We start from the raw sequence: 14,663 nt of genomic DNA, 5'->3' as shown, positions 1-14,663 counted from the left end.
CAGAGAAGTGAGTGAACAACTTTGCAGATATGGGAAGAGGAATATCCCTACAGCACTAAGCCCACATTGGCAGGAGGTGAAACAAAGATTTGGGGAAGGGCAGAACTGTATGGATTAGGAATTTATCAAGGAATAGTAGGAATTTATCAAGGAGTATCTGCATGCATCACTGAGGCACAGCTCTGCATTACCATTGAAGGGAACCTCCTTTGTACTCACCAGACACTGACATTTCTCAAGTGAAGCACCCTGAATTAAGAACACGAAGTTGGAACACCAGAATTTCTTTCTTGGTCTGAGAGATGCTCATTTTTCTGCCAAAGGGGCAGTTTTGGCCAAGCCCTGCAGGAGCTGTGTGGGAATATGTGGATGCTCAATGAAGAAATTCCTGACAGAAAAGTTGTTTCCTGCATTAGTTCAGAGTGGGATTTGTGATGCTGGGCCAGCTTTTCCTGGTGTGAGTCTGGAGTGCCAGGAGGAAAGGGCAGAGAGGTTTTTGTGCTTTTCTGGAGCTCTGGGATGCAGGGATGGGCATGAGGGCACCCCAAGCCTCCAGCACCACCCAGGGACAAGGAAACTCTCTGTGCTTCCAAGGAGATTTGCTGCATCCCATCCACACCAGGAACTGCCTTCCCTCCCTCCCTGATCCTGCCCAGATATCTGAATTCTATGGAAATTCTATGAATTCTATCTGCTGCCCAGATAACCTGAATTCTATGGAAATTCTATGAATTCTATCTGCTGCCCAGACAACCTGAATTCTATTGAAATTCTCTGAATTTTATCTGCTGCCCAGATAACCTGAATTCTATGGAAATTCTGTGAATTCTATCTGCTGCCCAGATAACCTGAATTCTATGGAGGATTTGTTTCCTGCGTGGAAAAGTTGTTTCCTGCATTAGTTCAGAGTGGGATTTGTGATGCTGGGCCAGCTTTTCCTGGAGTGAGTCTGGGGTGCCAGGAGGAAAGGGCAGAGGGGTTTTTGTGCTTATCTGGAGCTCTGGGATGCAGGGATGGGCATGAGGGCACCCCAAGCCTTCAGCACTGCCCAGGGACAAGGAAACTCTCTCTTCTTCCAAGATTTGCTGCATCCCATCCACACCAGGAGCTGCCTTCCCTCCCTCCCTGATCTTGGCTTTGTGGGAGCTGTGTCCTGTGCTTGTTTGCTCTCTCTTGGTCCCAGAATTCAGCCTCCACCCCTGGGTTGTTCCCTGCTACCTCCATCAGCAGCTCTGAGCTCGGTGCTGGCTCCTCCTGCTGCCCAGAGCACGTTTCCATGGGAACTCGACAGTCAGAGCTCACAGTGAATTTCCCTGCTCGCTGGACAGCTCGGGAAATTGCCAATCAGAGGGTGAAAAGCTGGAGATGTAGGGAAAGTGAAGGGGAAAACAGCAGGATGAGAGGGGAGAGGAGAGCTTCCAGTGCTGCAGGAATCCCTGTGGGGAGCTGGAGAACCATGGAGGTGATGACTGAGAGTGCCAGAGGGTTTGGGATCAGCCCTGAGAGTGCCAGAGGGTTTGGTATCATCTCTGAGACTGCCAGAGGGTCCCTGAGAGTGCCAAAGGGTTTGGGATCAGCCCTGAGAGTGCCAGAGGGTTTGGGATCAGCCCTGAGAGTGCCAGAGGGTTTGGGATCAGCCCTGAGAGTGCCAAAGGGTTTGGGATGTGCCCTGAGAGTGCCAGAGGGTTTGGGATGAGCCCTGAGAGTGCCAGAGGGTTTGGGATGAGCCCTGAGAGTGCCAGAGGGTTTGGTATCATCTCTGAGACTGCCAGAGGGTCCCTGAGAGTGCCAAAGGGTTTGGGATCAGCCCTGAGAGTGCCAGAGGGTTTGGGATCAGCCCTGAGAGTGCCAGAGGGTTTGGGATCAGCTCTGAGAGTTCCAAAGGGTCCCTGAGAGTGCCAGAGGGTTTGGGATCAGCTCTGAGAGTGCCAGAGGGTTTGGGATCAGCTCTGAGAGTTCCAAAGGGTTTGGGATCATCCCTGAGAGTGCCAGAGGGTTTGGGATCATCCCTGAGAGTGCCAGAGGGATTTGGATCAGCTCTGAGAGTTCCAAAGGGTCCCTGAGAGTGCCAGAGGGTTTGGGATCAGCTCTGAGAGTTCCAAGGGGTCCCTGAGAGTGCCAGAGGGTTTGGGATCAGCTCTGAGAGTGCCAGAGGGTTTGGGATCAGCTCTGAGAGTTCCAAAGGGTTTGGGATCAGCCCTGAGAGTTCCAAAGGGTTTGGGATCAGCCCTGAGAGTGCCAGAGGGTTTGGGATGAGCCCTGAGAGTGCCAAAGGGTTTGGGATCATCCCTGAGAGTGCCAGAGGGTTTGGGATCATCCCTGAGAGTGCCAGAGGGATTTGGATCAGCTCTGAGAGTGCCAGAGGGTCCCTGAGAATGCCAGCAGATTTGGGATCATCCCTGAGAGTGCCAGAGGGTTTGGGAACAGCCCCTGAGAGCCCGGGGATTTGGGAACAGCTCTGAGAGTGCCAAAGGGTTTAGGATCAGCCCTGAGAGTTCCAAAGGGTCCCTCAGAGTGCCAGAGGGCTTGGGATGAGCCCTGAGAGTGCCAGAGGGTTTGGGATGGGTGGTTTTAGGATCACAGCTCAGGTAGAAGGAAGGGTTTGCAGCATTCCAGCCCTGCTGGGAGGGATGAGTCAGCCTGGAAGCCGTGGGAGAACAGCCCTGCTTGGAAGCTGACAGGATCCAGAGGATCCCTGATCATGGCTTGGGCTCCAGGATGCAGGGATGTAGGGGTCAGCAGCAGAAAATCCCTTTCAGAGGTCCCCAGCTGCTGCAGAGGCATCCAAAGGGAACAGGCTGGATCATTTTGCTTCATGTGATCTTCAGAACCAGGCTCTATGAAGCAGGATTCCCTGTGGAAAAAAATCTTATGTTATCAGTGATTTAATTCCCTTTACTATTGCTCTTCTTGGTATTCAGAAAATATTCCAAACCCATAGGTGTGTGCATTTATATTTGTATTATTTCTGTATTTATATTTAGAGCTTGAGTCCCCTGAGGTGTCACAGTTTTAACCTGTGCTGCACAGCACATAGGAAGACTGGCTTTTTAAATTTTTTTTCCCTTCCAAATTCCAAAAAGGAAAGCTGAAATTCCACATCCAAAAGGTTCTGTCAGTGAGCCTGAGACAGCAGAAGAATCTGTAAGCTGCAGGGATGGGAGCAGTCACTGTTTCAGTGGACTTTCCCCACAGGGCAAGGTGGAAGGGTTTTAGGATCACAGGATAAAGAAAAATGCTTTTGTTTCAACAGAAATGGTGTGAGGAATAAACCACAGGAATTACCCAGGAAATCTGAAGGAGAAAATAATGAGTAACTTGTAATTTGATGTTGATTTGAGTGCAAGGTGTAAGATAAGACATCTCAACACCCCCTGCCCCAGCCAGCCAGGAGTGCCTGAAGAAAAAGGCAAAACCATCAGGTGCATTTCTGGCTGTCACATCTCAGCCCACAGTTTTTTCAAAGAACAGAGGATTATTTCACAGCACCTTAAGTCAGTGCAAGAATTTCCCAGTGTATTTCTCCCCTGTGCTGATGACTTTTTAAGGAACTCTCCATGTTTGCCACCCAAAGGCAGCAGCATGTCTGAATAAAGGCCTGACTGCAGCTGCAGTGGAGATTTGGGGGAGTTTTAGCGGACTTTTCCCACAGGGCAGGATAAAGAAAAATGCTTTTGATTCAACAGAAATGGTGTGAGGAAGAAACCACAGGAATTACCCAGGAAATCTGAAGGAGAAAATAATGAGTAACTTGTAATTTGATGTTGATTTGAGTGCAAGGATAACTCAAAACATCTCAACACCCCCTGCCCCAACCAGCCAGGGGTCCCTGAAGAGAAAGGCAAAACCATCAGGTGATCAGGTGCATTTCTGGCTGTCACATCTCAGCCCACAGTTTTTTCAAAGAACAGAGGATTATTTCACAGCACCTAAAGTCAGTGCAAGTATTTCCCAATGTATTTCTCCCCTTTATTGATGATTTTTTAAAGGAGCTCTCCATGTTTGCCACCCAAAGGCTGCAGAATATCCATAAAGGCCTGGCTGCAGCTGCAATGGAGATTCAAGGTGGAGGAAGGAGGAACCTCCCAGACCTTCAGTGTCCCTGCCATGGCCAAACTGGGCTCACATCTGACACCTCAGTCACACCACAGAGCTGCTGCTCCTTTAGTTTCCATGCTCCTCTTCACTGCCCAGTCAATCTCTTCCTGTCCAGCCCCTTTTTTTTTCACCTTCTCTGTTCCAATCTGATTTTTCACCTTCTCTGTGTGCTGTTTTCAGCCCTCCTGAGCTGGCCCTTGTGGGGCAGGTGCTGTCTCCCTGCTCAGAAGGCAGCTGAGCAGCAGCTGTGAACTCCTTTTTGAACTTTATGGACTCCTGTGCCTTGGCTGGGGATTATTGGGCATCACCAATTTGAATGGACCCAATCAGCTGAAATAATGTCTGCAAAGGCAGCCAGTGCCATGCAGGTGCAGGGAGGAATGTGGAAAGAATCACAAGGAAAACAGAAGGGGATGAAATTCCCATGGGTGTAGGTGTAGTTACCCAGGGATTCATGAAAATGGGAAACCTGGCCTTTAAAAAAATATGCAAAGCCAAATATTTCAGCCACTTCTAGTTATAAAAGTCAGGAGTATCTGCTTGGGAGTGGGTTAAAAGACACTTTTAACACCTCATGGCACATGTCTGCCTGGGGCTACAGGGGAGCTGTGCCATGCTGGGGCTCTGGGGCAGGGTGAGGTGGTGTCTGCATGCTGGGTGAGTGTGCCTGGCTGCACATTGCTCTTGTTCATGAGGAATTTCCTTCTGGAAGGCATCCCAGGGGTTTGGGGTGTCCAAGTGTGTTCCAGCAGGGCTGTGTGAGTCCCATTAATGCTGCTTTTCTGTGAAGGACCCATGGCACTGGTAGGTGTGTGCTGAGTGTGTCTGTACCTGGGGAGCAGCAGGGAAGGTTCCTCCCTTCCTTACCTGGGTGGGACAATCACCTGGGCCAAGGGGAGCAGGGCAGGGGTGTCACAGATATATTTTATGGAAAATCCTTTCCTTAGGATTTTTCCTCTTGAGAAGCTGAGAGGCCTCAGGAACAAAATGTAAACATTGATTATCTGCTGCTGTGGAATGCAACAGGTGCATCTGTGATTGGTCTCATGTGGTTGTTTCTAATTAATGGCCAATCACAGTCAGCTGGCTTGGACTCTCTGAGACACAAACCTTTGTTATCCATTCCTTTTTTTTCTATTCTTAGCTTAGCCAGCCTTCTGATGAAATCCTTTCTTCTATTCTTTAGTATAGATATAATATATATATAATATATAATATATAATATATAATATATATTATATATTATATAATATATAATATATAATATATATTATATATTATATATTATATATTATATATTATATATTATATATTATATATTATATATTATATATTATATATTATATATTATATATTATATATTATATATAATGTATAGTATATAATATATATTATATAGTGTATATAAAACCATAATATATAATATAATATAATATAATATAATATAATATAATATAATATAATATAATATAATATAATATAATATAATATAATATAATATAATATAATATAATAGTATGGTATAGTATATAATAGTATATAATATAATAGTATATAATATAATTAATATTATATAATAGTACAGTATAGTATATAATAGTATATAATAGTATATAATATAATTAATATTATATAATAGTACAGTATAGTATATAATATAATAGTATATAATAGTATAGTATAGTATATAATATATATAATGAAATAACTATAATCCTATATAATATGTATAATTTTTATATATAGTATATATTATAACATAACACATATAATTAATATATAAAATAAATATAGAATGTATATAATAAAATAAGAAATCAAGCCTTCTGAAGCATGGAGTCAGATCCTCAGCTCCTCCCTCATGCTCAAACCCCAGTGAACACGGTCACACAGGGGCTGTGTGGATGTGTCATGTGCCATCCTTGCCTGGCATCCCTCCCCAGCACCCCCTGGAGCTGCAGTGCTGCTGTAGCTCCCAGACCTGTTGTTTTTCAGGTCAGTGCACTCTGAGGCAGAGAGCAGCTCCCTTGCTGTTGCCCCTGTCACATTGCATTGCTGTGTGTGGCGCCAGCCCCTCTGATCCTGTCGCTAACAATAAGGAATCCTCTGGCACTGCAGCTCCTGACACGACCCTCCTGTGGGTCCTGTCTCCCCACCCACATCTGGGCCACTGGGGGAGGGTTAGCTCTGTTTGCTGGCTGAAACTGAGCCTGGGATGGAGTTTGAGCTGGGATTTTTCAGTTTTGTGCTGTTTTACTGCTGTTCACATCAGGCTGGGGAGGATGCTTGCTCCAAACACTGCTGTGGTTGTGTTTGTGCTTGGCTGGGCAGCACCAGGCATGGGATGGGCTCCTGTGGGTGCTGAGGTGGGGAAAGAGTGGGAGAAAGCACTCTACAATATCCTTGCATCCACACTTACCCATCCCAACAAAACCATAATCCTCACTCTGTCTTTGAGGAGGAGCCCAGGAGGAGGCTGAGCTCAAAGTCCTGGATTTGGTCGCTCTTCCATCTCCCTGCCAGTGTGACATGGGTACACAGGGAGAGAGAGGAACAGCGACCATGGAGCTGATCTGTAGGATTTGGATGATCCCACAGTGAGGCAGATTGGGACCCAGGTTTATATTATTATTTATATTGGGACCCAGGTTTATGCCAGAATTTATCCCAGGCTTTGGGAGGCAGCTGGTTAGGCTGGAGTGGGGAAGGGCAGATGGAAATCAGGGTGCTTGGTTACATGGCAGCCAAGGAAATGGTGGCTTGGAGAGAAGGAAAAGGAAACAGAAGTAAAAGATCGTGGTGTGTTACCTAAGGCACCTGTTGGACTTCACCTGCTGATCAATAGAAATGGGATTGCCCAGACAGATTTTCTTACTATCATTTCTTTTGGATTATTCAAAGGAAAAAGCTAATGAATGAAATGATTAATCCTTTGTTTTCCATTGGGGAGGGTAGGACAGGGGAAGCCACACAAACCCTTGAAGGTGTGAGGAGCTTGGGCAAACCCTGCATTTCCACCCCAGAAGCATTTCAGCCAACAGCAAACCATTTCCATGGCAGGCATGTTTCTAACAGCAGGCTGTTCTGTGCACAAGTGTTCCTCTCCTCCTGCCCTGGACTGCAAGCCTCATAGCAGGTTGATGTTTCTGTGTTTGCCCCTAGGGGACAGGAAGCTCTTTGTGGGCATGTTAAATAAGCAGCAGTCTGAGGATGACGTGCTCCGGCTCTTTGAACCGTTTGGGGTCATTGATGAATGCACGGTGCTCCGTGGACCTGATGGGAACAGCAAAGGTGTGAACCCACCCTCTGTGTGTCCTGCCCTTTGTCCCTGCCCTGGGTGCTGCTCACCAGCCTCAGCTCCCCCCTGGGGCACCCTGGATTTAGGGGAACCCATAAACCAGGCAGGAATAGGGAGCAGGGCAGGATCCCTGTGCTGCCAGGAGGGGTTGGGGAAGGTGGGCAGAGCCTGAGGGAGCAGGAGGGAGGCAGAGCAGGATGAGTAGCTGAGCTGTCACTGCTCTGTCCTGAGCCTGTCCTGTCCAGCTGGGGCTGCAGGTTGAAGTGTTTGTACTCAGTCCACAGAGAATTTGGGGAAGAGGTGATCAGGGGCAAGGGTGGAGATGGTGTCATCATCTGCAGAATATTTCATTGAAGTAATAATTTGAGACCCTTCCTCTTTTTTCCAGGCTAGAGGACTTGGGATGAGGCATCCTTTTTGTTCCCTGCTTCCTTGGGGTGGCTTTCCTTTGCCTTACCTGAGATACATACACTGTCTCTTGAGTGATGCCACTTTCACAGCACTCCTGTCACTGCAATCTCCTGTGCTCTTTCTGTCCCTTTCCAGGCTGTGCTTTTGTAAAGTTCTCATCTCACACAGAGGCTCAGGCAGCAATCCACGCCCTCCATGGCAGCCAGACAATGCCCGTGAGTATAAGGCCAGGGGACCTTCCCTCTTCCTCATCCTTGTCCCATTTCCCTGTTCCAGGCACCTCCCCACACTCTCCAAAAAACCCCAACAGGTTCAGCAGCAGTGTTTGGTGTGGCTGGGAGCTCTGTGTGTGTGTGTGTGTGTGCTCTCTCAGTGACCACCCTGTCCCCTGGGCTGCTCTTTGTGCCTGTGTTCCTCCACACTGGGAGGGACAGCACTCACAGCTGTAAAAGCTGAATAAAAAGAGAACCAAAGATCAGGTCATGATTTTGTATTGGAAGCAGCCACCTGTTCAAAACTGAGCAGGGTGACAGCTGACAGTTCAGCCAACATGGGTGCTCAGGGCTCCAGTGTGTGAGCTCTCCTTGGCTGCTCTGATTCAGGCAGCACAGGAGACCCCTGGGGTGGGCTGGGTGTGGGTGGGAACCCTTTGTGCCTGTGTGGGGTTGTGTGGCTGGAGCTGTGCAAGTGGGGCTGCAGCTGTGGCCTCATCTCTGGCAACCTGCAAACTGAGTTTGGGGCACCTCAGGGACAGGACAGTGCATTGCTGCAGCCAGGGAATTCCCAGCTGCCAGGAGCTGCCCTGGCAATGTCCAACCTGAATTTGGGGCACCTCAGGGACAGGACAGTGCATTGCTGCAGCCAGGGAATTCCCAGGAGCTGCTCTGGCAGTGTCCAACCTGAATTTGGGGCACCTGATGGACAGGACAGTGTCCTGCTGCAGCCAGGGAATACCCAGGAGCTGCTCTGGCAATGTCCAACCTGAATTTGGGGCATCTTATGGACAGTACAGTGTCCTGCTGCAGCCAGGGAATTCCCAGGAGCTGCTCTGGCTGCACCAACCTCAATTTGGGATACCTGATGGACAGTACGGTGTCCTGCTGCAGCCAGGGAATTCCCAGGAGCTGCTCTGGCAATGTCCAACCTGAATTTGGGGCACCTCAGGGACAGGACAGTGCATTGCTGCAGCCAGGGAATTCCCAGGAGCTGCTCTGGCAATGTCCAACCTGAATTTGGGGCACCTGATGGACAGGACAGCTGCAGCCAGGGAATTCCCAGCTGCCAAGAGCTGCTTTGCCTGTCCAGCCAAGCTCATGGTGGTGCCTGTGGCCATCGATGCCCTGGGTGTTCCTGGCTGCAGCATCACCTGGTGAGCACAGCCAGGGATTTGTGCATCCTTAGGCAGCTGTGTGAGGCTCAGGGTGTGAGAGGGAAGGGATGGATGGACAGACAGATGGGGGAAAGGCACAGCCCAGGTTCCAGGCAGCTCCCCAGCACTTCCACACCAATATTTGCTCTTCTGCTCCTCTTCCCACTCCTTTCTGCTGCCTGTCCTGCCCCGTCCTCCCTTGCCTGACCGCTCTGGCTGTCCCACGCCTCTTCCTTCTCTCCTGCCTCCTCTGTCTCCTCTCTCTGTGCCTAGGGTGCCTCCTCCAGTCTAGTGGTGAAGTTTGCTGACACAGATAAGGAGAGGACCCTGCGCCGTATGCAGCAAATGGTGGGGCAGCTGGGCATTCTCACTCCATCTCTCTCCCTGCCGTTCAGCCCATACAGCGCCTATGCGCAGGCTGTGAGTATCCACGGGGAAAGGGGGGATTGCAGCCCCTGGGAGAGCTCCCCAGCAGCTGGCTGCCTCCTTTCAGCACTCACTGCCTCCTTTCAGCACTCAGCTGCCTCGTCTTGCAGAGTTTTTGTGTGGTTTTGCTGCTGGAAATGGAGGGAGGGGCAAGGGAACAGCAAAGGTTTTGTCGTGGTTTGGAAAGACAGGAGTCTGCTAAGGAAGGCAGGAGCCTCCCCTGGAATGGAGAATGTAAACCCTGCCCACCCCTCTGAATTGTTGTAAATTTTAAATTAAGGGGCTCTCAGGTAAAAAATATGGGACCAGGAAATAACAGTTCTTTAATAGGAAAGGAAAATAAAAGGATAAAATAAACAATGCAGTAAACTAGAACAACACTGACAGAGTCAGAACCCAACCTGACACCCTGTGGGTCAGGGTGTTGGCAGCAGTGCCATTGGAATTGTGGCTGCAGCCCTCCTGCAGTGTCAGGGGTGGCTCTGCTGGAGCAAGGGGATCTGTAGGGAAGGATGTGCTCTTCCTCTGAAGATCCAGTGGAAGAAGCAGCTGCTGCTCCTCTGGGGAATCCAGTGCAGAAGCTGTGCTGGTGTTTCAGAATCTCCAGATTATATCCAGGCAGGAATGCTTGGCTGGTGTTCCAGAATCTCCAGATTATATCCAGGCAGGAATGCTTGGCTCCTCCTCTGGGCTCACATCTCCCAATGGGATGCTGTAGTTCTTATCAGCCATGCAGTGACATTCAATAGCTGTTATCAGCAGATGTCCCCTCCCGAGGGAGGTGTGATTGTGGTCACTCAGAGAGAGATAAGGCAAACTGCCCACTTGACAAAAGACAACTGCCATACAGATGGTAATGGAAAACATCTTGCATTGCAGTCTGGAACAGGTGTGAACCCTGGGATCTCTCCTCCAGAAGGGAGAGCAAAGATGGGGATGCCACAAGAGGAGAAAGAGTCAGGTGTGAGGTCAGTGCCTCAGGAGAACCAAACCCAGTGGAAAATAAAAGGAAGGGGAAAAATCCCCAAAAAGTGGGAGACAGGCTGAGTCTTGAGTCAAGGGGAAAGCCAAAACAGAGTCACAGAGCAGGAAGGCTGCTTGGGAGAGCTGGGGCCTCCTCAAAGTGAGCCTGGGATTTCTCTGATGTTGTTGGAGGTGTTTGGAACAGGTCAGTCATGACCCACTTCCTTTGTGGCTTGTTATGAGGAGAGCTCAGAGCATTGGTTCCTGCAATACCAACCTGGGAACCCTTCCTCTGTGTGACACAAATGTGTCTCTGGGTTTGGAGCAGCAGGAGAGCTCTGGAGCCAGCTTCAGGAGTTCATTTCTCTGCTGAAATTCCCTGGAAGTTCCCCCAGTGCTGTCCTTGGCTCCCAGGGTCTCTCCCTTGGCCAGTGGGAGTTTGGAGGGTGCTGGAGAGGGAGCAGAGAGCCAGAGGTGTTTCAGCAGCCTGGCTGTGCTCTGGGATTTAGTGAGAGACTCTCCTTGCCCTGGAGGAGGGTGGCAATGGCCATTGATGTTCCAGGTAGGTCCCAAACTCAGCAAGTCCCAGATCAGCTGTGCTGCAGCATTGTCTGAGCCTCCTTGGTGACTGTCACTTTCACTCTGCTGCCAAGGGTAAAGCCCATGGGAGAAGGCTCAGAAATTGCTCAGGGAATGAGAGATTCTTGTGCTGACAAAGAAGTCAAAAGTAGATATTGTTACTGAAAGTAATTTCCTAGGGGGGAGTGCAAATAAACCTGGTTTTGTGTATGTGGACACCTCTGGCTTCAGCAGCTCCTTGCTGTGCCTTCCTTTCATTCACAAGGCAGAGGAGGAGCTGCATCTCAATTGTTGGCTCAATCCTCAAAGATCCCCCAGAAATTGCCAAATGCATTTTAAGTGTGTGGCAAGAATATGGATGAGAAAAAAAGGAAATGCATATGAGGCCCTACAACTTGGGGGAAAGTCTCAAGCCAAACCAAGAATTGATCCCACACAGATTATTTGAAGGGCCCTTTGTCACCAGGCACCACCTTTTGCCAGGATCCTTTTCTGTCCAGCCCAGGAGCCAGCTGCAGCTGAGGGCAGAGTTGTGGCCACCATGAGATGATGATCCTGGTGTCCCAGAGATGGCCCAGACGTGGGCATGGTGTGGTGCTGAGGGCAGGGAGGGACCACACAGTGAGGTTTTGGTGCCAGGAGCTGCTTTAGCAGCTTGAGCTCCAGGCTGTGAAAGGAGCAAGGGCAGTGAGAGCTTCCAGACTCAGCCTTTCAGTCCTCAGGAACCCTGAGCCAAGGTCTAAGCTGTGCCTCCTTGCTTGTCTGCATCTTCTTTCTCCTCAGCTGTGTCTGTTGCTGTGTTTCTCTCTGATTCTTCACTGGCCTTCCCTCTGTGACTCTGTTTTGGCTTCCCCCTTGACTCAAGACTCAGCCTGTCTCCCACTTTTTGGGGATTTTTTTCCTTCTTTTTCTTTTACTTTCCACTGGGTTTGGTTCTGTTTTTTTCCCTGAAGCACTGACCTCTCACTGACTCTTTCTCCTTTTGTGCCATCCCCATCTTTGGTCTCCTTTCTGGAGGAGAGAACACAAAATGCCACCATCAGAGGGAGAAGGGAATCAGCCCTTTGAATTCCACCTGACATCTCTGAAAGTGGGGGCTAAAATAGAGGAATTTCCATGCTGAATCTCCTTATGGCTCCTCAAAATGCTCTGCCATGGGCAGCCCTTGGCAGCTGGGAGTCCTGGTGAGGGGGAAACCCAAAATCCTTCATGCCTTCCTCATTCTGGGCTTGGAGGAGGAAATGCTGCAGCCAGGGTCCCTCCAGGGCTGGGAAATGCAGCTGAGAATTCTGGATTCTGAGCATTCTGGATTTTGAGCATTCTGGAATTCTGGATTCTGACCCTTCTGACCATTCTGGATGTGGCTGAAGCACACTGACAGGAGCAAGAGCTGCTGGGGTGAGCATCTGAAGCACCACAGTTCTTGTAGCCAGAATTTCATCCCCAGCAGTTCTTGTAGCCATAATTTCATGCACAACATTTCTTGTAGCCATAATTTCATCCCCAGCAGTTCTTGTAGCCATAATTTCATACACAACATTTCTTGTAGCCATAATTTCATCCCCAGCAGTTTCCTCTCCCCTGTCCCCACAGGGTTTGTTGAGTTACCAAACCAAAGTGGTCCCCAAAGGTTTAGGAAGAAATTTGGAGCCTGGGTTTGGTTTTGTTTTGTTTTCAGTTTTCTGTTTTAAATTTTTGTTACTAGCCTTCTTCTTCAAAATCTAAATCAAACTTGAAATAATCATACACTAAGTTCAGTCTGAAGTTATTCAGATCTATGCAAATATGCAAAATAAGGTGCTTAAAATGTCAAACAGGGTATGTGAGCTGAAACTGCATGGAAAGGTCTCATCTGGGAAGTACAACTGGCCAAGCACCTGAAATCAGTTTATTTCAGTGCTTAAATCAGGTTTTGATCCCAAAAAATGATCATTTCCTTCTGCAAATGAGTTCATTTTATTCAACAAGTCAGTTCAGGTGGACTTAGGGAAATGTTTGGGAGCTGAAAAAAAAATTATCAACAAAAAAGAGGCCTGAAGTCTTAAAAAAGAAACTAGAGCAATTTACTAAGTGCTTATAATGCTTGAATATTTCTTGTATATCATAAATCAATTAGTTCCAAATACAAAACATAATTTGTTCACACCCTCCCTCCTTTTATTTCTGCTCTTATGGTTCATTATGATAATTTTCTGTAAGTGAAGAGAACAATTCCAGAGTGGCAATTTGGTGCTGCTGTAGCCTTGGTCCAGCCAGAGTGTGGCACAGAAATGAGAAAAGAGAAGATCAATGTTCACATAGTGAGTGGGAGATGTGGTGGTTCCTGCACTCTGGAGAGGGACAGGAGCAGGAATCCCCCAGGTGTGACTGCAGCCCTGGCTTGGGGGCTCCAGGAGTGAGTCCAGGGGAGGTTTGGGGGTGCACAGAGAGGTGGCACCAGGGTTTGGTGGCACAGGAGTGACCCCTGTGCTGTCCCCCTGCCCCAGAGCCCTGCACTGGGATGGGCCTGGCAGCTCCCACCCATCCCCAAAAGGGCTCCATCCAATTTCACCCCATGGCTGGGCTTGTTCCAGCTTCCAGAGGCAGCCCTGCCATGAAATTCCTCTTCTCTTTGTGCTGAAGCCACGATCAGCTGCTGGGTGAGGAGATTGGGAGGTTTAGCTGGCCACAAACCTCTCAGAGTTACCAGATCCTCCAGCTGAGCTCTGGCCCAGCTGCCTTTCTGGGCAGGGTGGGTTCCTGGAGAGCTCTGTGCTTGTGTGGCAATGCCAGCAAGATTTTTTGGTGTTTCCTTGGGTTTTGCCCCCTGTTCAGGAAGATTTTTTGGTGTTTCCTTGGGTTTTGCCCCCTGTTCAGGAAGATTTTTTGGTGTTTCCGTGGGTTTTGCCCCCTGTTCAGGAAGATTTTTTGGTGTTTCCTTGGGTTTTGCCCCCTGTTCAGGAAGATTTTTTGGTGTTTCCTTGGGTTTTGCCCCCTGTGTCAGCCCTCAGCTCCTCCTGAGGAGCTCAGGTTTCCTGAGAGCCATGAGGGCCTTCCCTGCTCTTCTTGCTCGGTGTGAGGGCAGAGCTGATAAAGGGCTGGATAATTTTGCATCCAGAGCTAAGCCATTTTTGCCACTGCACTCTGAGGGCATCTTATGCTCCCACTGATGGTCAAATAGGACCAGAGGATTTTTTTTTTTTCTTCTCTTAACCCTTCTCCCACCCTTCCTTCTGTACTGTGCATCTCTACCTTGGCACGAGGAGCTGATGTCCCCCGGCCCCAGGGTGCAGGGCAGTGCCAGGGGACAGCCTGAACTCAGGGCTCCTGGGCTCTGAGGGCAAAGCAGGGCACCAGAACTGGGCCTGGCACAGAGCCCTGCCCATGCCAGAGCAGGATCTGCTCACGGAGGCTGGGCAGAAGCAGAGGGACCTGGGCAAAGCTGTGTTAGTGAATGTGCCACTGTCCTGGCAGAAGTGACAGGGAGAGTGACAGTGCACATGGGGAAGTGCTGCTGGTGCCAGGGGCACAGCCCTGAGC

At 49.1% G+C, this 14,663-nt stretch overlaps 1 protein-coding gene across 2 annotated transcripts in view; it reads left to right on the top strand.

The window, feature by feature from the left end:
* Positions 1-14,663, top strand: part of CELF5 (CUGBP Elav-like family member 5) — a 42,074-nt gene that overhangs the window by 21,554 nt on the left and 5,857 nt on the right. For both annotated transcript variants that reach the window (XM_058040714.1, XM_058040712.1), the window contains exons 4-6: positions 7,261-7,389; positions 7,943-8,022; positions 9,450-9,596. In XM_058040714.1, coding sequence (XP_057896697.1) covers positions 7,261-7,389; positions 7,943-8,022; positions 9,450-9,596 — 356 coding nt within the window. The remainder of the gene's footprint in view (positions 1-7,260; positions 7,390-7,942; positions 8,023-9,449; positions 9,597-14,663) is intronic.

The sequence above is a fragment of the Melospiza georgiana genome, chromosome 26, assembly GCF_028018845.1.
Source record: "Melospiza georgiana isolate bMelGeo1 chromosome 26, bMelGeo1.pri, whole genome shotgun sequence".
Taxonomy (NCBI): domain Eukaryota; kingdom Metazoa; phylum Chordata; class Aves; order Passeriformes; family Passerellidae; genus Melospiza; species Melospiza georgiana.
Note: the sequence above shows the minus strand (reverse complement) of the source record. Positions and strands in the feature narration are given on the sequence as shown.